At 46.8% G+C, this 20,966-nt stretch overlaps 1 protein-coding gene across 1 annotated transcript in view; it reads left to right on the plus strand.

Moving 5' to 3' along the window:
* Positions 1 to 20,966, plus strand: part of Igf2r (insulin like growth factor 2 receptor) — a 134,527-nt gene that overhangs the window by 93,748 nt on the left and 19,813 nt on the right. The window contains 17 exon segments of the mRNA NM_001310295.1: positions 279 to 422; positions 543 to 718; positions 1,008 to 1,095; positions 1,734 to 1,949; positions 2,643 to 2,773; positions 3,226 to 3,323; positions 8,717 to 8,853; positions 9,928 to 10,118; positions 11,379 to 11,505; positions 12,109 to 12,228; positions 12,506 to 12,762; positions 13,088 to 13,306; positions 15,335 to 15,484; positions 17,853 to 18,014; positions 18,693 to 18,900; positions 19,217 to 19,363; positions 20,286 to 20,520. Coding sequence (NP_001297224.1) covers positions 279 to 422; positions 543 to 718; positions 1,008 to 1,095; positions 1,734 to 1,949; positions 2,643 to 2,773; positions 3,226 to 3,323; positions 8,717 to 8,853; positions 9,928 to 10,118; positions 11,379 to 11,505; positions 12,109 to 12,228; positions 12,506 to 12,762; positions 13,088 to 13,306; positions 15,335 to 15,484; positions 17,853 to 18,014; positions 18,693 to 18,900; positions 19,217 to 19,363; positions 20,286 to 20,520 — 2,806 coding nt within the window.

Here is a 20,966-nt window from a genome sequence, read left to right on the forward strand (position 1 = left end):
AAGTTTCCAAAAGCAGGCTGGAAGCTGTGTGGTACCATGGGGCCCTTTGATCTCTGGGGGCTCCCTGTTGCCTCCTCAGGGCTGACCTCCTTTCGGGGAGCAGTTTGAGGGACAGTGGTGTGGCTCTGTAGGCAAAGCCTCTGGTGTCCTGCAGATCTCCTCCTGTCCTGCCATCAGGGTCATCAGGTACACACCTTGGCAGTCTGTACTTGAGGTGGGAGGTGATCCTAGAACAAACCAGAAAAGCCCGTTTTCCAGCATATTTTGTTGTGTTTCAGACCCGGCTGGAAACGAGTACGATCTGAGTGCATTAAGCACCATCAGGGAGCCCTGGACTGCTGTGGACACTACTGCTGATGGGAAGAAGAGAACTTTCTACCTGAGCGTCTGCAACCCTCTCCCTTACATTCCTGGGTGCCACGGTGAGCTCTGTCGAGACCTCAGTTCATGCTCTAACAATACTTGTTAGAGCATTGTTTGGCTCAAGGTCAGCCTCCCTTCCCTTCCATCCCTCACCCCAAACCATCCTCGTGTTCTGCCAGGCAGCGCAGTGGGCTCTTGCTTGGTGTCCGAGGACAACAGCTGGAACCTGGGAGTGGTGCAGATCAGTCCTCAGGCTGCGGCCAACGGGTCCCTGAGCATTGTGTATGTCAACGGCGACAAGTGTGGAAACCAGCGCTTCTCCACCAGGATCACGTTTGAGTGTGCACAGACGTCGGTGCGTGTTCAGATCGGCCACGTGCTGATCTGTCGGTAGTTGACCTGTTTCCCTTTGGTCTCAGCATCTCCTGTGTTACTTAAAACCTCGCTTATGTTTTCGTGGATCTGGGCCATTGACAGAGTTTGATGCCCTGCATGTACTCTTTCCCACAAGTCTTAAATGTTTAATAAATGCTGTACATTTGGCTCATAGAGGTTAAAGATTTGATAATAGTTGTGGCTGTTGTTCATTTAATTAAAAAAAAAAAAGAAAAGGAAAATGAAGCAAACTTTTGTTTATATTGCAGGGATCCCCAACATTTCAGCTTCTGGATGACTGTGAGTACGTGTTTGTGTGGAGAACAGTGGAGGCCTGTCCTGTGGTCAGAGCAGAAGGTGAGCCCTGGCCCGATCTTCCCCAGTGACTATTACCAAAGAGGAATGATGTTCTTATTTTGGGGTAGAAAGCCTTGTTATAATGGCCACATGTAGGGTCAGGAAACACTCATTAGGGAGGGGTAATTTCTTATCCTTGAGGTTTTTCTTTTTTACTGCAGCACATTTGCTAATTTTACCTGTTATCTTTTTCTTACATACTTGAATTGGTGGATTCTGGATTTCTCACACTTGGAAACACTACCGTGGATTGGGTTGGGTTGGGTTTGATGAAGTGGGTCTTTATCCTATAATCTAGGCTTCTCTCAAAAGTTGTTTACTAGGCAATTTGTGTTGTATATAAACAAAACAAGATAACATAGAGATGGCTCTTAATGCCTATTTTAGGACAGTATTTACCTGATTAAAAATTGTGCAGCTTGTCAGGTGTGGTGGTGCACACCTGTAATCCCAGCACTTGAGAGACTGAGGCAGGAGGATTGCCATAAGTTCAAGATCAGCCTGTGAGTTCAAGTCCAACCTGAACTACGTAGTGAGACCCTGTCTCAAAAAAATCCAGAAATTGTGTAGCTCTTTGCTTGGAAGTACAAATACATGCATGGTAACAGTTACTCTTGGCTTCTTGTGTGCTTTTGAAGGAGACAATTGCCAAGTGAAAGACCCCAGGCACGGAACCTTGTATGATCTGAGGCCTCTGGCCCTCAGCGACACCATCGTGAGTGTCAACGAGTACACCTATTACTTCCGGGTCTGTGGGCAACTATCCTCAGATGTCTGCCTCACCCAAGACCAGTCCAAGATTGTCTCCTCATGTCAGAAAAAGCTTGGACCACCAAAATTTGAGAAGGTGGCAGGTACCATTGATTTTCCTTCTGGTTTGGCTGCAAAAGAATGAATGGAGTTAAAGTGTTAAGATGTTATGTTAATGATGTCATTCTGAAGTAGGAGAAATGGAGTAGCATGTGAATGATGTTTCTGATAGGATGTAATTTTCTTAACCAGAATATGTACTGACAAATGTCATTAGAGGGTGCTTCTGTCTGTAATACCATATTTTTTTCTTTATGACAGCATTTGAACACACTGAACTAGGTTGTAATGGGTATTTGGAGGGATGGTACTTTCTAGGGCCGAGGCAAAGAGTACATGAATTGTTCAGTGGAGGGTTTGGCTGTGATACTGACAGGGCAGACCATTGGTCATTCATGTTGCCTGAGAGCCAAGGCCAGATTAAAATCAATTTAAGAATCCTAAAAAATGCAGTGAAGTAAGTGCATGTGTGGCAGTCCATGGGAGCCAGAGAAGAAGTGATGGCTCTTGCTGAGCAGGCTGAGGAGAGAGGGCATGTCACCATGTCTGCAGTTCCCCTGCCAGCTGTGGCTGTGGGCAGGAGGAGGCCTGGCCTTACTCCTACAGAGTGATGGGATGATGAACCCAAGGTCCTGTGCCAGGTGCCTTCAGGATGAAGGGTGTCACATGTCAGGATAGGCCCAGCCTCCTTGACCCTTGTGAGCCAAATTTCATTTGATATGTTGCTTCTTTAACAGGCCTTCTTACTCAGAAGCTGACTTATGAAAATGGATTGTTAAAAATGAACTACACTGGCGGGGATACTTGCCATCAGGTGTACCAGCGGTCCACAACCATCTTCTTCTACTGCGACCGGAGCACGCAGAAGGTAGGTGGGCACCACCTGCCTCTGTCATATGGCTGTCATCTTGACAGAATGAGTCTGCTCGTGGGTCTACTTAGACCTCCCTGAAAATTCCATTTAAAACACATGATATGTAGAAGATGTGTTGAGGCCTCAGTCCATTTATGTAATTGTTTTTTATTTTCTCTTTTTCGGGTACTGGGGCTTGAACCCAAGACCTTCATACTGAGCTATATCCTCAGCCCTGTAAATTTTTCTTTTTTTAAATTTTGAGTACAGAGTTTTTCAGAGTTGCCCAAGCTGGATAACTTGTGATCCTCCTGCCTCAGCCACCCAGAGTGCTGGGATCAAAGGTGTGCACCACCACACCTGGCTTGTTTGTGTAGTTTTTAATGAACACAGCCGTTCTTACTGTTTTCATCACAGCTGAAGCTCTGCTTTCCCATTTTTATGCGTGTCTACCTTTACCTTTCTAGCCAGTGTTCCTGAGAGAAACTTCAGACTGCTCCTACTTGTTTGAGTGGCGGACACAGCATGCCTGCCCACCGTTCAACGTGACTGAGTGTTCTTTCAAGTAAGTTGATGTGTGTGCTCACCCTGTGGGAAGGTCAGACTGACTGGGGATGATTTTGCTTTAATAAGTAGTGGTCTGGGTAATGGGGCATTTGATGAATTAATTTTTCCAGGCCTCAGCTTCTTGATACTAACACAAGGAGTCAGGGTAGGTTAACTCCCAGATCCATCACACCTTGGAGATTCTGATTATTTTGTGTCTTGTGTGGTGAGATGATTGGAGTAGGAGCAGAGCATTGGATCCCTTGAGGTTCCTGGGTGTAGGTGGAGTCCATTTGGCCAGGTCCCTGGCCCTTCCTCAGACTCAGCTTTTGTTGGAGACACAGCAATGAGGATGATATGGCCTCACCCCCAAGTCCTATGGAGACCAATGGGACACACCACTGTGGGTGAAGGGTGACAGAGGCAAAGCCATCCTGTAGGCTTCTCAGTGGCTTCCTGTGCTCTCTGAGCTCTTTGTTCTTGTGACCCCAACACACTCCTGAGATCTGGTGACCTGGTGGGTCCTGAGATAAGGTGGAGTTCTCTGTGGTGTGTGAATTTTCATAGCATTGCTCTGGGAACTTTGCTAAGTAGATATCTGGGGTTGTAGGTGGTGGCTCTGCATTTGCAGTGGATGCACTGACAGTCTTGACAGTCTTGTGGGATGGGCCACCCTGTAAACAACTGCAGAGTTGTCACATATTCTTCTGGGAAAAATTCTGCTGTTTCCCTTCAGCTTTCCTTGGTGGTTCATCTCTTTTTTTTTTTAATGAAGGTAGAATAATTTTAGTAACGTATAAAGCATATGTTTAGTAATTTGGTTTAGTAACTTTATTTTTTTTTTTGGTACCGGGAATTGAACTTGGGACCTTGCGCTTGCGAGACAGGCAGCAGCACCACTGAGCTAAATCCCTGGCCCTGTTTAGTAAGTTTAAATCATGGTTTTAGTAATGTCACCTTTTCTTTGGCAATTTGTATGTGTCTAGGAATCTGTCCATTTCTTCTGTGTTTTCCATTTTATTAGAGTACAGGTTCTCGAAGTAGGTATTGATGATCCTCTGGATTTCTGCTGAGTCTGTTGTGACTTCACCTTTTTTGTTCTGAATTGCATGGATTTGAGCCTTTTCTTTCCTTTTTTTGATAAGGTTGGCTAAAGGTTTATTGATTTTATTTATTCTTTCGAAAAACCAACTCTTTGATTCATTAATTTTTTGTATCGTTCTCTTAGTCTCCATTGCATTGATTTCTGCCCTGATCTTTATAATTTCCTCTTGTACGAGCTTTGGGTTTATTATGCTTTTCTTTTTCTAGGAGCTTGAGGTTCTACATTAGGTTATTTATTTGAGTTCTCTCTGTTTTCCTAATATGGGCATCCACTGCTATGAATTTCCCACGTAGAACTGCTTTCATTGTGTCCCATATATTCTTGTATGTTGTAGTGGCATTGTCATTTACTTGTAGAAACTGTCTAATTTCTTCTTTAATTTCCTCTGTGACCCATTGGTTGTTCAGGAGGGTGGTATTCGATTTCCATGTGTTTGTGGGAGTTTTGGGGTTTCTTATGTTATTGACCTCCAATTTTATTGCACTATGGTCTGATAATATACAGGGGATAACTTCAATTCTTTTACATTGACTTAGACATGTCCTATGAGCTAGCATGTGGTCTATTTTGGAGAATGACCCGTGTGCAGCTGAAAAGAATGTGTATTCTGATTTTGTGGGGTGGAACACTGTAAACATCTATTAAGTCCATTTGTTGAATAGCTTGGTTTAGGTGTAGAATTTTGTTGTTAATTTTTTGTCTAGATGATCTGTCTATTTATGATAGAGGGGTGTTGAGGTCCCCCACTACAGTTGTATTAGTGCTTATTTGATTTTTCATGTCCATTAATATTTGTTTTGTATAGTTGGGGGCATTCGTATTTGGTGCATATATATTTAGGATTGTCACCTCTTCCTCTTGGATTGTTCCCTTCACAAGGATGTAGTGACCATCTTTGTCTCTCTTAATTAGTTTTGGTTTGAAATCTACCTTGTCTGCAAGTAAGATTGCTACCCTTGGTTTTCTCTGGGTTCCTGTTGTGTGGAGAACTGTTTCCATCCTTTTACTTTCAGTCTGTGAATTTCTTTTTGAGTTAGGTGTGTTTCTTGTATACAGCATATTGTTGGATTTTGTTTCTTAATCCATTTTGTCAGTCTATTTCTTTTGATTGGTGAATTGCGGCCATTAATATTAACATGATTGATAGATATTGAGTCATCCTTGTCATGATGTCTTACTATTGTTGGCTCTTTTATTTTTTATTTTTCCTCCTTTCCCTTTAGTTTCTTGCCTTGCCTGGTGGCTTCGCTCTGTTGGGGCTCATGGAGTTGTGACCCTCATTGTCTTTTTCTAGAATATTGCTTAGAATTGTTTGGAGTGCTGGTTTGGTGTTCATGAAATTTCTCAGGTGTTCTTTGTTGTGGAAGTATCTAATTTCCCCATCAATTTTGAAAGATAATTTTGCAGGATACAATAGTCTAGGTTAGAAGTTATTTTCTTTTAGGGCTTGAAATACTTCACTCCAGGCTCTCCTTGACTTGAGGGTTTGTGTTGAGAAGTCTGCCGTGATTCTTATGGGCTTTCCTTTGTAGGTGATTTGTTTCTTTTCTCTAACTGCTTGTAGGATTTTGTTTTTCTGTTTGGTTTCTGGGATCTTGACTACTATATGTCGATTTGTAGATTTTTTTTTGAACATGGCTTTTTGGAGTTCTATATGCCTCACTTATCTGTATGTCCAATTCTCTACCTCTGTCTGGGAAGTTTTCTACTATTACTTCTGTGAACAATTTTTTTTGCATCAGTTGTACTTTCTCCTGCTTTTTTCATGGACTCCTATCAGTCTTATGTTATTCTTCTTTGCATCATCTAGCAGCTGCTGGCTTGATTTCTCATGGTCCCTTACTATTTTGAAGAGATCTCTGTTTTCATGGTCCTTAATTGCAATCCTGTCTTCTATATCTGATATTCTGTCTTCAGATTCCCTTAGTCTGCTCTGCATGCTTTCAGTGGAGTTTTTAATCTCCAGAATGTCTGTTTGAATCTGTTTCATGGATTCCATTTCTTTTTTATGCTGGGTATTCATGGCTTCCAACATGTTTCTGAGCTCATCTATTTTTTTTAATCTGTTTCTGTTCTAGAGCCTCTAATCATGTCTTTCACTCTGCCCACCATCTCTGTAGTTATCTGGGAAATTATTTGTTTTGAATTTTTCTAGACCCTCATTCATCTGTTTTGTTACTTCCTGTCGTATCAGTTCTGGGTGTCCAGGTGGTTGATTATCAGACTTTTCCACCTTGTTTCCTCCAGAATTTGTCTTTTGTGGGGTGGAAGTCTGAGTTTGTGCCTTACTTAAATGTCTTCTCATTTTTGTTTTTGGTACTGTCCTTGTTTTAATTCCTGGGTTGATACTTTAAAGTTGTTTATTGTAAGTATCTTTTTTGATAATCCTCTCATCTCAGCCTTGTTCTATTTTTTACATATCTTATAGTTCTTTTTGGAACATTTCCTAATTAAATGGCACATATGCCCATGTTTGCCAGCCTCCAGCAGTATCTGCTGGCTCTGTTGTAAAGATGGAAAATGCACAGCCATTGTTGGTATCCTTGGGAGCCTGGTTCACCCCCAGTCCAGCCCACCCCCTCGGTATCTGCATGTGCTCAAGTCCTGTAGATAAAATGGTGTAGTTTTTGCACATAACCTATGTACATCCTTCCATATACATTAAATTATCTCTACTTTTAGTACCTAGGGTAAGGCAAATGTTGTGTAAATAGTTGTTATACTATAATACTTACAAAATGACAAGAAAACTGTCTCACCATGTGCAGTACAGTTGTATTATAATTTCTTTTCCTGTGTTTGATGCAGTTTGGCAGATCCAGAATCCATAGATGTGGCTGCCCAACTAATTCATGATACTCGTCTCCTATGCCCTTGCCCCATGACTGTTGGTACCACTTTTCTTTCTTTTTGGGTGGCTTAGACCCTGCCCATTACTCTTTTTCCTATTCTCTTACCTGCAGACATCACTTTCTGTTGGCTCTGCCCAGCTTGTGCCGGTAGCTCTGTGGCAACGCCTCAGCAGCCCCTCTCCCACCTTGGTCCTTGTCTCACATCTAGCGAATTCAGCAGTCTCATAGGTCCTGTTAAGGTATCAGCAGCCCAGGTCTGTTGTGCTGATACTTAAGTACCACGACTGCCCCCTCCTTTGACCTTATAAGCTGAAGCTCTTAACTAACGGCTCCGGGTGACCTTTGGTTGTATGTTCTCCAACCTCTTCCCTGCCATGGCACTCTCTCACCTTCACTTGGCCACACCGGCTCCTTGCTTTTCTTCAAACATGTCAGGCTGTTTCTTTCCTTTCCTCTTTGTGTGTTTGTTTGGTTTTTTTGAGACCAGGATCTCACTATAAATGTAGTTCAGGCTGGTGTTGAACTCACCATGTAGCCTAGGCTACATTGAACTAGTGCCTTGAACTGCCCAGCCTCAGCCTCCTGAGTGCTGAGATTAACAGGCATATACCACCATGCCCAGCTCTTTCTTTGAGGGTTCATTTGGAGGTAACCGTCTCAATAAAGCTTTCCCTGGCTGCTCTAAAATTTCACCCACACCTCAAATATCACATTCCTCTTCCCTCCCTTTTTTTCCCTCTTCAGTTCTCATTGCTATCTAATATACGGTGTAATTAAAAATATATGTCTTGTTCCTGGTCTTTTTTTTCTACAAATAACTTTTGTAAATATCCTGAGCTCAGCAATTTTCACGTGTTTTGTTTAGTATAGTGTCCTCAGCTTAGCATATGCCTTTAGGATGTGCAGACCCTTTCTGTTCTGAGTGCCACAGCCCCTTGGGGAAGTGCTGGCTGTAGTGGCTCCCCTGCCTTTGTGCCTGACTGGCGCTCTGGTGGCTGAGTGTGGCTTGCCCACTTCAGTGCTGTCCCTGGCTTGTGGCTGGTTCTCGGTGACTCTCCATGGCTGGGTGCAGTGACTTTCATCCTGGGCAGAAGGTCAGCACAAGCCCAGTTTGTTGTCCCTGAGGGTCAGTAGCCTCAGGTTAGACAGCAGGTGACCTGTGCAGCTGAGCTGTAGACTCCGTCAGCCTGCGGAGGGCAGCACTCTTCAGAGTTGGTGTTTGGGTGATGTTATCAGGTGTTGCCTGTCAGAGGGAGTCTTGGAATCCAGGCACTCCAGGCTGTGCAACTGCCCGTGCTGCCTGGAGGAGGAGAGAGGCTGGCGTGAGGGTCTGACCTGGGGGCAGTTTGACTCTCAGGATGCCAGGGACAGACAAACCCTGGAGCCTGTGTGGCCCAGGAGCTGACTGCAGGCCTGGAATGCAGCGAACCTGACCTGGCCTTTTCCTCCCTGCAGGGATGGGGCTGGCAACTCCTTCGACCTCTCGCCCCTGTCACGCTACAGCGACAACTGGGAGGCTGTGACCAGGACAGGGGCCACGGAGCACTACCTCATCAATGTGTGCAAGTCTCTGGCCCCGCAGGCCGGCAGTGGTAAGAGGCTCTTCATGGGGCCAGGCCTGGGGGGAGCTGTTGGGAGGGCATTGGAGTGGGGTCCAGGGCCCTTCTGGTGAGTGTGGTTTGGCCAGGAAGCTGCAGGAGGACTTTAGAGTCTTAATGCTTAGTGGCTGATCCCTGCTGTGGCCCAAGCTCAGCCAGAGCCGAAGGCTCTGCTGGGAATGTGGTACCTTTTTGAATATGAGAAGGTGCAGTAGGTAGAAATGGGATGGCAAGTCATTGTGAGGAGGGCGGGAGGCAGGAGGGTGACACGAGGATCCTGTTGTGTGCCCACTGTGGTTGCTGTGGGGGTCCTACTATAATGCAGGAACCAGTTCACCCTATGGATGAGGGACCAGTTCACTCTGTGGATGCATAGAGCCAGGTGGATGTGTTGGACCCAGAGCTGTCCCAGGGAGCTTCATACCACCCATGGCCTCTTGCAGTCCCAAGGGTGAATCTTGGCCTGTTTTCCTGGAGTGTGACTCGACGTTCCCAGGTTGCAGGTGGCTCAGTGCAGGGCTGCACTGACTTTAGAAAGTGGTTTTCATCCTCATCTTGGTTCAAGGCTGTGACCCACTTCCCCTTGCTATGTTGTTCTGGCTGAGAAGCTGTGACTCTGTGGTTCCACTCTGTGGTGTGAGGTTGGTTCTTCACCGGGGACAGATGGCACAGATGTTTGGGGGACTAGAAAGTGGGTAGAGTTCTTGATAATTTCTTTTTATTGGTAATTTCTTAAGTAACGAGCATGAACTTAGTCTGGTAAGGGTCCCATTCATTAGCTTACTGTAGGAATTTTGGCATCATTACACATGGGGTTCAGACATGTCTCCTCTTGTGTCTTGGGGCCCCTACTCCCACACACCTCACACCTGCTCCAGCCCATGTGTGGGAAAACAACTTTTCAGTGAGTGAGAAACTAATACAATGTCATCACCGATTGTGAAAGAAATAGTGGATATTTTGGAGTGACTATTAGGCCAAAAAGTAGCAGCCAGCCATTGCTTGCAGGTGCTGTGTCTAGGCTGCAGTCACTGAAGTACCTTCTCCTTTTACGTTGTCACTTTCCAGAGGTATGCCCTCCAGAGTCGGCTGTGTGTCTGTTGGACGGCTCCAAACCCATGAACCTGGGCAGGGTAGGGGACGGTCCTCATCGGATTGATGGAGTGACTGTCCTGACATATGTGGACGGAGACTTGTGTCCTGACAAGGTTCGGAGAAAGTCTACCACCATCCGGTTCAGCTGCAGTGAGAGCCAAGTGGTGAGTGACAGGGCTTCTGGAGAGTGCAGATCTGTGGGCCAGAGTGACCAGCACCCTTGATCCTTATAGAAACAAATCAGAGCATAGAGTGGCACCACTGGAGCAGGAGAGCTGGGGACCTGGTACCCAGGGAACATGCATCCTTTCTGGCTCTCTGAGTGATTGGCCTGACAATTCCAGGCTTGAAATTAGTTGATTCTTTAGTTGGACTTGGATCCCCAAAAAGGCCTAGAGAAGCTGGTGCTTGATAGCATGTTCTGTCTGTCTGGAGGCAGCCGGTGGCTTTTCCACTTCCACCTGCAAACCTGGGTCATGACTTGGGCCCATTGTACCCCAGGGGAGGCTTGTGGTGCTGATGGTTATAAGGCGTGTAGAGAAGTAAGAAGGGCCAGATATCACTGCATATGGTAGCACTGTAGATGGGACTGGCTGTCCTGAGTACGATTCTGTCCCTTGCTGTCTGGTGTGTACAGCAGATGCTGGCTGCATTGGTGGCTACCTGTTGGTGATGTTGAGGGGGTCTTATGTGCTGCAGGGTGAGGGGGTGGCTTTAGCTGTATGGGGCAGCAGGAAATGTGGAAACAGCTCCCCTAGGTGTGGCAGGGGCAGTGGTGGGAGGAGCCAACTACTGTCTGAGCAAAGCTGGAAGGGAGCAGAGCCTAACCAGGCTCCCGGCTGCTGCACGCTCCACATTCCAGCCTGCAGATCATCTCTCTGCCTGAGCAGGGCGGTCCTGGTTCAGGGACACCTGAGAGGTAAAGTGGGCACCATAGACTCTTTGCACCCTGGTGCTGGGAAGGAGGATGCTGCTGAATGAGCCATCCAGTTCTCTGGTGGGCAGGAAACATCTTGGACAAGCTGTGAGCCATGGCCATCACCTGGGGAAGGGTTTATAGGGTTAACAACTGGTTTTCTTTATGGATCTTTATGTTTTGACTGTAATAGATGTCAGTTCATATGTTCACAATTGCACCAGTTGTAGACTTATTTGGGCCACCCAGGTCCTTGGAGCCTCCCTTGCCTGTTGACCCCAGGGCTGTTCTTTATCTTCTTGGTTCCCTCCACTGGTCCCTGGGCCTGGGTATGTCAGACCCACCTGGTGGGAGGGCACAGGGTTCAAAGACCTACCTTCATCCCACAGTGATGCCGAGTGAGTGGGGCTTCCGGGTGCATGGGGTGTGCAGAGGTGCTTTCCTGGCATGTGGTGGGGGGATGGGCCCACAGCAGCATGTGCCATGTGGGAACTGTTATGTTGCACAGAACTCCAGGCCACTCTTCATTAGTGCTGTGGAGGACTGCGAGTACACCTTCTCCTGGCCCACAGCTGCTGCCTGTCCTGTACAGAGAGGCGTGCATGACGACTGCCAGGTCACCAACCCCAGCACAGGTGAGGGGTGGGGCTGTCACTGACCCTGGCACAGTTGAGCAGTTTGACTGCCATCAGCCCAACAGCAGTAAGGTCTCAAGGTGAAGTGTGGCAGCTAGGCACCTGCACAGGAGCGTTCTGTGGCATATGGGGACATTTGGCCTTTTGTCTGGACTGGCCCTTTGTGTTCACTCCTAGTTCCCTTCAGCAGAAGAGAGGCCACCATTCTCTGAAAGTGTGTCTCTGTCATCCTGGCCACACCAACTTCATGCTGTGCAAAGCTGGCTGTCTTTCTCTGCCAGCCTGGTAGGAAACCAGGAGGTATCACTCTGTGACCAGAAAGGCACAGGTGGCTCCATGGGCAGTTAGGGAGATGTCCCCAGGTCCATGAGAATCCCAGTGGCTGCTGTGGAAGAAGCCCAGGAGGAGTGGACACAGTGACCCTTGGTCTTTGGGAGGAAAAAAATGGGACATCTTTCATCTGTTTTAAATTTGGAGACTGGTGTCACATGATATGTACTTGCTGTCAGGGAGCAGGGGACCTGAGGGGCAGCAAGGAACTGAAGTCCTGACACTGGGGTGAACTCACTGGTGACAGGCCACTCCGCCCCTTCCACCTTGCAGGACACTTGTTTGACTTGAGTTCGCTAAGTGGCAGAGCTGGCTTCACAGCAGCTTACAGCGAGAATGGGCTCGTCTACATGAGCATCTGTGGGGAGAATGAAAACTGTGCTCCTGGCATGGGTAAGTGCTGTGATCTCCTGTCCCTGGAGTTGTCCTCAGCCTGACTGCTGCGTCCCGGTGGCAGAGATGAGAGCCAGGAGCCACACCGTCCTCTCCTGCAGTGGTCAAGAGACTGGTGGCCAAACAATAAAGCAGTGCATGTGAAATTGAATGGGGCTAAGACCAGATTATTTGACACTCACAGTGACATGTTTTACCTGTGGCCTGGCAGAAAGTTTTCCTCAGGTAATTGGCAGTGATCCCCTAACTGCTTTCCTCGGCTTCTCATGTGGTGCAGGGGCCTGCTTTGGACAGACTCGGATCAGCGTGGGCAAGGCTAGCAAGAAGCTCAGCTATGTGGATCAGGTCTTGCAGCTGGTGTATGAGGACGGATTCCCGTGTCCCTCCAAATCTGGCCTGAGATACAAGAGCGTCATCAGCTTTGTGTGCAGGCCTGAGGCTGGGCCGACCAGTAGGCCCGTGCTCATCTCCCTGGATAAGCAGACATGCACGCTCTTCTTCTCCTGGCACACTCCCCTGGCCTGTGAGCAGGCGGTGAGTCCAGAAACAGGACTGCCCACCCCCACGGGTACCCAGTCAGACTGTCCACTCCCGACTGTCACAGTCAGAGTGATTAAAAGTGCCCAAAGCTGGGTAATGCAGCGTTTTGAGACCTTATTCCCTCCTTTATGCTTTTGTGTTTGTTCAGCTTTTAAATTCTTATGGGGGCAAAGCTCAGTGGTAGAGAGCACTTGCCTAGCATGTGTAAGGCCTGAGCTTGATCCGCTGCACTAAAAAAATGTAAATTCCTATGGATGATAACTTCAGTGATCATTAGAAAAAACTTTTGTACCAAAATGTAATCTTTCCTATTCAATAGACGGAATGTACCGTGAGGAATGGGAGTTCTATTATTGACTTGTCCCCTCTCATCCACCGCACCGGCGGTTATGAAGCCTATGATGAAAGTGAGGTCGACACCTCTGACACCAACCCTGATTTCTACATCAATATTTGCCAGCCACTCAATCCCATGCATGGAGTCCCCTGTCCTGCTGGAGCTGCAGTGTGCAAAGTCCCTGTCAATGGTCCCCCTATAGTAAGTGTGGAAAGTTGAAGGGTGGGAATAATTTCTGCAAAACTTCTGTTGTTTCTTGTGTTCAGTGGAGAATGAATAAAGAAAAAAAGAATATGCAAAAAGAGTAAAGAAATGTGCTGGGACAGTGTGTGTTCTGGGTCCAGTAAGGGAAGATAAAGTTTTGTGTAGTATAGTAGCCAGAAAGTTTTTAAGCTGTCAGGAATATATGAACACACTTTTTTTTTTTAAATCATGTCAGCAGCCTCAGAGTTGACCCTGATCCAAAGACGTTTTTAGGTAAAGTGGCAAGAAAGAACATTGGCATAGCTTGGTGTTTTTTAATTTGAAGTGCTTGTCTTATTAGCCAGCTTTCCTATTGCCGGACACAATACTTGACACCCTTAACTTGAAGCAGAGAGAGGGCTGGGGACATAGCTCAGTGGTGCCCCACCTGCCTGGCAAGTGTGAGGTCCTGAGTTTGATCCCTGGTACCACCAAAAAAAAATTGTTAAAAACTTGAAACAGAGAGATTTTATTTGGCTTCTGTTTTAAGAGGATTCAGTCCAACATCAGCTGGCAGGAGCATCATTATGGAAGAGGGTGTTGGAACAAAGCTGCTTAGTTAATGGCTTCCAAGAAACAGAGCAGGAAACAGTGCCAAGAGAGGAAGGGATGGGGTAAGGTACTAGACATACACCCAAGGTTACACCTCCATGACACACAGAAGTTTGTTTCACCTGTCTCCTGGGTGGATCCCTAGCCCATTAAACTGACACAATTAAGCTTAACCGTCTCATCTGTGTAATTGAAATACCAGAACTTTCTTTGGTAATGAGTTATAATTAAGGGCAAGAGCAGATTGGCTAAGAGCTAAATACTCTGCTTTGAAAGCTTTGATTTTTCTACTAGCATTTTTTTAGTATGGATTTAGATCGTTAAAAATTGTCTCCATGAGTTATGTTCATATTTTGCCAAACTCTTGGGGTGTATTAATACTTGAAATGTATCTTCAAAGTTGTCTATTTGTGTACCTGCTTCTGTATTATTTATGTGTGTTACCAGATGAGTCCTGTTGTAGGACATGCACATGTTATTTTCAAAGATGGACATTATATGTAGCATTGGGCAAAGAAGTATTGGGAGTTGATAGGGAAAATGGCCATAATAGGAATTTAACAGAGGTATAGCTAGCTATAAGAGAAATGAGGGTCAGGCTGACCCAACTCTTCATAGAAAACACTTTAGTCACATCTTGACTGGGGAGGTGAGGGAGCTTTGACTGTATATCTTTTTCTGAGAGGTCTGGTCTGCTGAATTCTCCTGCTTGGCCACCCTTCATCGAATTTTTAAAACCTCTAAATGGAGCAGGTGTTAAGGCATGTGGTCTAAACTAGCTGTAGAGTAATGAAGGAAGAACATGGCAGCTGTGTACAAAATCATGGGGCAGTAGCATATATATACACATCTATATACCTGTATGCTCACACCAACATACACTCATACATATACACTCATTCTCTCTCACACACACACTTAGCACATATACCTTTCCTGGCTATTCACTTTTCATTCATTTACTGAGAAATACTGAGCAGCCACTGTGTGTCAGAAGCAGCTGGGCTAAGCAATAAAAAGTAATGGATGGGTCAGTCCCCTCCTCTAAGGACATACTCAGCAGGTACTGCCAAGTTGCATACCCGGGCAGTCCCAACGCAGCATGGGACAGGGAGGAGACAAATAAGCATTGGGGAACTGTGAGTGTGGGGCATTGTCTGACTCCTTTGTCCCAGGTTGGAAGGCCTGGTGACATCCTGGATATGACTGGAGAGAGACGTTCTTGTTGCTTAGAATAATTGAATATTATAATAGGATAATTGAATATGAAGTTCCTCTGTCGCATCACTGTGTCCAAACATCCTATTTGAGTTGGCGTTCACTCAGCTTCTTTAGATGCTTCTTGTTTTCAGAGCTAATGATTCTGTTGTAGCTCTTCTTCCACTAACCCTGGGAACAGTTTCCTGAAATGCTATTTGCTTTGTTTTTGTTTAGGATATTGGCCGGGTCACAGGCCCTCCAAAGCTCAATCCAGGAGGAACTGAAATTTACCTGACTCTTGAAAGCAGTACTCCTTGCTTGGCGGATAGCCATTTCAATTACACCTCGATCATCACATTCCACTGCAAGAGAGGTGTCAGCATGGTGAGTGGGCTGCCTGTCACAATTTAGACTACTGCAGGCTGGTTGGCCATAAAGCGTGCTTCAAGTTGAAGAGTGCCCTGATCCAAAATTCTTCCCCTGGGTAATATATACCTCCATGGTGCATCTGGAAAATTCACAGACAGTGATTGAGGAATGGGTAAGCTCACCCTAAGTTAACAGCACAGAGGCTGGCTGTAACTCAAGAGCATGAGCATTTGGATATAGAAGTGACATTAAGTATAGTGCTGTTGCTGTATAAAAGGGTGATAACATTTTTTTTTCTGTAACATTGATTTTCTTCTTATTGGGAAGTCAGACTTTTGGTAGCTACCATCATAGCCTAAATTTAGAAGCCAGCAAAGAACAAAAGATACCTAGAGTCAGTGTATCTACTGCAGGATGGAACATTTTTACTGATAAAGAGGTATTAACTGCTACTTTCTGTACATTAAAAAAAAAACAAAACCAGCTTCTTTTATAATGTTTGTGATAAAGCGGTCTGGCCTGTGCTGTCTTGATACCCTCCCCACCATTGTGAACAGGAGATAAGGTGAGGGGTTAGAGCCCTGCTTCTCAGTGGCCGTGGGTGACTCTGTCCCTGGTAGGTACACAGTGCAATTTCTAACTTTCAGAGGTTAGGTAGGGTCTATATTTGTTCTACCTAATGTGAATATTCATGCATCCTGCTGCAGAAATATTAATGTGTCTTGATTATAAGGTCGGCGGGTGTGTATGTCATATAATAGGAATAATATCCCGAGTTGCCTCTTACAATTCTAGACATACCAAGTTCTGACCCACAGGTTCATCAGACCCACAGGAGTTCAGGTGACAGGTTATGGCCCTGTTAGGTGTCCTTTCATTTCAATAAAGGTGACCTTAATTTCTTGGCCTGGACAAGTTTGTAAAGGAAAAGGTCCCTGTGACTGCTAAATATGCAAGTGCCCATGATGGGAGGAAGCGACTTGGCAGCTGTGACAGGAGGATGATACTGTACAGTCACTGAGAAAGGGGAACACAGACCATTGCTGCATAAGGTCACTCCACAGAGAGGTCCAGAGCACCTCAGAGCCTTTGGGCCTGTTGCTATTCCTGAGTCCTTGGTGAATAGCAGTCCTGCGATATGGAAGGAGAGTGGCGCTATGACTGGGCAGTCTGCATCCCCCTGTGAGCTTGCCCGTCAGAGGGGCGTTGTAAGTGTGGGCCTGGCCTGCAGCAGGCTCAAGAGCTCAGCAGTGCTTTGTCTTTCACGTGGCTACCTGGGTTCTCTCACGCCTCCACCTTCTCATGAGGGATGCTGGGTTGTCTCACGACCAGATGGTCAGTGTGGCTGCCCTCACCTGCAGCTCCTCAGATGGAATTCGCTGACGTGGCTAAGGTGACTCAGAGCAGCTACACCTTGAGAGTGCCTAGGTCTTGATTTTAGAAATGGCAAACTGACTGTATATCCAGTGTGGGGAAGAGGTAGAGATTTTCTTTGTGTTTTCCATCTTGAGTGAAAGTACTTTTCCCCCTTAAGTCCTAGGAAAAAAGATTGCCAGCAGCAATTATAAATGGAATTCTGGCTAGGTGCAGTGACTCATGTTTGTAACTCCAGCACTCTGGGAGCTGAGACAGGAGGATTACAAGTTCAAACCCACCCTGGGTAACTTAGCTATTTAGTGAGAGCCTGTCTCAGAATAAAAAATTTAAAAAGGACTGGGGCTGTAGCTCTGTGCAGAGGCCCTGAGTTCAAGCATCAGTACCACAAAAAAAATAAAACAACAAAAAAGAAACAAATTGAATTCCTGACTGGTGCCCTCACACATTCTTGTTGCTCTTGAGTGAAAAAGGTATAAATAAATGGAAGAAAACTGGCCTATGGAACATCTGGCCATGTCACATCTTGCTGTCCCTCATAAATATCCCCAGCGTCTAGACTTGGTGGATGGAGACCCTGGTTGTGAGCATAGGGACGCACTTGCTGTGCTCTGCAGTTGCAGTTGTCGCTCTCACAGGTGTGTCTGGTGACATTTACGGACCCCTTTCTTCCCATGACCCTGTAGCACAGAGCATCTGGGTGCTGTCATCTTTTGTTTTAAGTAGAGGATGGAGGTTTTAAGTAGAGTAGTGAGGGAGTTAACAGAGATGTGGGCACAGTCAGCTGCCATGAGGAGAGTTGGTTTCTGTTCAAGGTCCCTTCCTATCATGAGTAGCTGCTGTGGGGTCCAGGGTCCCTGGAGCCACTTGACCACTGTCACAGCCCCATTCTCCAGGGTGTGGCATGTGGCCTTCATGCTTGTCTCTGGCACTTGGGTGGGAGTATGGTGTGTGGCTGTGCTGTGCTTGTGCCTATGGTTTTTATGACCCTTGATTTTTCCAACCCCAGGGAACTCCGAAGCTGATAAGGACCAGTGAGTGCGACTTTGTGTTTGAGTGGCAGACTCCAGTTGTCTGTCCTGATGAGGTGAAGATGGAGGGCTGTGCCCTGACAGATGATCAGCTGCTCTACAGCTTCAACCTGACAAGCCTTTCCAAGAGCACCTTCAAGGTACCACCACCCTCTCCAGGGCCTGAGTGGCACCCGATGACAGCACATTTTCTAGTGCTCTCTGGGACAATCTGAGGGTGGGTGGTCATTGTAGCAGCACCTGGAGGGGTGGTTCTCATGCCAGACATCCAGGATCAGTGTGACTCATTGTTGTGTTGTAGTCTCTACCCTGTGTGTGGACTGTTGGCCATGAAGCCTGACAATCTAGATACTGCCAAGTCATCTGGTGCATGGAGTGAGCCCCAGGGCCCCAGCATTTGGCTTTGGAGAGCTCTGAATTCTGTGCTCAGGGCCCTCCTGCAGGTGTACTGCTGATGTGATCATGCTGGGCAAGGGCATAGTGGGGGCGGAGAGCAAGGTACATGTCATTGAAGTATCTGCTCAGCTCATCAACTTGGCATCCATAGTACCCCTATGCCTGGGTGAGGAAACACAGGCTTTTAGGAAGGCTGAGAAAGGGGAGGAAGGAAGGAAGCTGGCCTGGCGGGAAGAGAATTATGACACTTTCTAGTGGCCAGAGGGCAGTTCCCAGAGAGCCAGCAGGTGGTGTTTGCCTTCTGGAAGTGGCCCTGGGCCTGGGGAGAAGGCAAGAGAGCCTTCTGCCCTGACAGACTGTAGTACAGTCTCTGGAGCTCCAGTGCCACTGCTCTGTTCACAGCCACGTATGTGTCTATGCAGGTGACTCGAGACTCACACACATACAGTGTGGGGGTGTGCACCGCGGCAGCTGGCCTGGACCAAGGAGGCTGCAAGGATGGTGGCGTCTGTCTGCTCTCGGGGAGCAAAGGGGTGTCCTTTGGACGGTTAGCGTCGATGCAGCTGGATTACAGGCACCAAGATGAAGCGGTCATTCTGAGCTATGTTAATGGTGATATTTGCCCTTCAGGTAAATCTTTGCAGTGCAGTACATTTTAAGTTCCTAGCTTTAGCAGCAAGAAAAAAATCCCCTAGAAATGCAATTTCAGATCCTGTGAGTGCTGCAGCCTCAAAGTTGAAGGTGACTCATTCTGTCCTTTCTCTCCTGGGCTTGAACACTTTGTCCTCTCAAGTACTTTGCTGAGTCTTGGCAGGTGAATGCTGGTGTCACACAAATAGCCTAGAGTGGACCGCTTCCTTAGAGGCTCCTTTTTGGGTTTCCTGATGAGGCACAGCTGATGTAATTACTGGATCTGGATCATTCAGATGTTCTTTTTGCATTGCAGAAACAGAAGAAGGTGACACCTGTGTCTTCCCCTTCATACTCAACAGGAAGAGCTATGATGATTGTGTCCTGGATGGAAGGGCAAAGCTTTGGTGCAGCAAGACAGCGAACTACGACAGGGATCATGAGTGGGGGTTCTGCAGGCAGAGTGAGTGGGGAGCCCTGTGGCCTGTTGCAGCCCTTGAGACCCTCAAGGCTCTGCTCATACTGAGACCTTTGGGGATGTTGAGTTACTAGGCAGTAATTCTGCTACATAACTGTTTGACCTTGGGATCATTGGGCAGTTCTGTGTGCAGACCGAAGTAGAGTTGTGTTGAGATGTGGCTCTGCGTGGCCACTAGCTGGAAAGAATTGTGTCTGCATACCACTTTTCAGCCCTAGTGGTTCAGATTCATGCCTCTGCAAAAATGCTGCCGGTCATAGTTTTTTTGGTAGCTAGGGAAGTATTCAGGAAAGCAAGGACTCACTTCATTGACTTTCTACCCTGAGGCAGGCATGAGGGTGAATAGTGTGGGTAGGATGGGATGGAACTTCCATAGTCAGCCAGACTTAGCACCTTGATCCTGCAGTGCTTAGAGAGTGCTCTCATGAGAAGCTCCTCCTAATCCGATGCAAATTTCCAAGGAGAGCAAGACAGGATGAAAACATGAAAAATCCTCATTCTCATAAATGATTGAGGACAAAGTAGGACATATTAGGAACACAGATGTTAAATTTACAAGGCACTGTAGTTTTTAAGGCTTGTTTTAAAAGAATGTTACTTCTGTGTATCAGAGGACACTGAAGTTTCTAGGTAGATATTTCACTGCTATTGTTTTGTGTTATTATCAGTATGTAATTAGATGCTGCACTATGAGGACTCGAGCTCCTGCTGTGAGTCCTGAGGAATTGGGGCTGTTTAGGGCTGAGACTACATGAGTGGAACAAATCAAGCCTGGCCTGGGCAGTGTATGGGGAATGGCCAGGTGCTTGACAGTCAGGAGCACCAGCTGTGGCGGGTTGGGAAAGGAGATGAGGTGGGTGCCAGGCACAGGCTGGGTTTCACTGTTTCCACGCCTGCTGCTCCCCAGGCAATAGCCACCGGACATCTACCATCACATTTAAGTGCGATGAAGATGAGGATATCGGGAGACCAGAGGTCTTCAGTGAAGTTCGTGGGTGCGAAGTGGCATTTGAGTGGAGAACAAAAGTTGTCTGCCCTCCGAAGAAGATGGAGTGCAAATTCATCCAGAACCACAAAACCTATGACTTGCGGCTATTGTCCTCTCTCACCGGGTCTTGGTCTTTCGTGCACGAAGGAGCCTCGTGAGTACCCTGCCCACTGGCCAGTTGTGCTGCACTCTCAGGAGGCGGGCAGGAACTGAGGTTCCTTGGCAGTACTTGGCTCATCATGGTTTGCTCCATGGTTGGCAAAGATGGGAATTCCACAGGCATGTGGGGCTTGGGATGATCCTGAGTGTGATTGTGCTTCTGGGAACCAGCTCAAGTTACTCAGGGTCACTCTGAAGTCAGGATGGGTGCAGGAGCTCTGATGAGCAGAGACGAAACCTTCAGCACCCAGAGAAGCTGGCCTGGCTGGATTGGGCTAGGCTTGGTTTGCATTGTGAAGGTTTGTGCCTTGCTCAAGTTTGCGGGTGCGTGAGGACTTTCTCAGATTTTTGGCAAAAGGCTCTTAGTTCTAAGTTTTTGCTGGCCTTTGCTGACTCAGTTGTCCTAAGTGTTCCATGTGCAGAGTGCCCACTTTGCCAGGT

The sequence above is a fragment of the Heterocephalus glaber genome, unplaced genomic scaffold, assembly GCF_053883595.1.
Source record: "Heterocephalus glaber isolate CG9 unplaced genomic scaffold, H.glaber_assembly_v1.0 deba00001523, whole genome shotgun sequence".
Lineage (NCBI taxonomy): Eukaryota > Metazoa > Chordata > Mammalia > Rodentia > Bathyergidae > Heterocephalus > Heterocephalus glaber.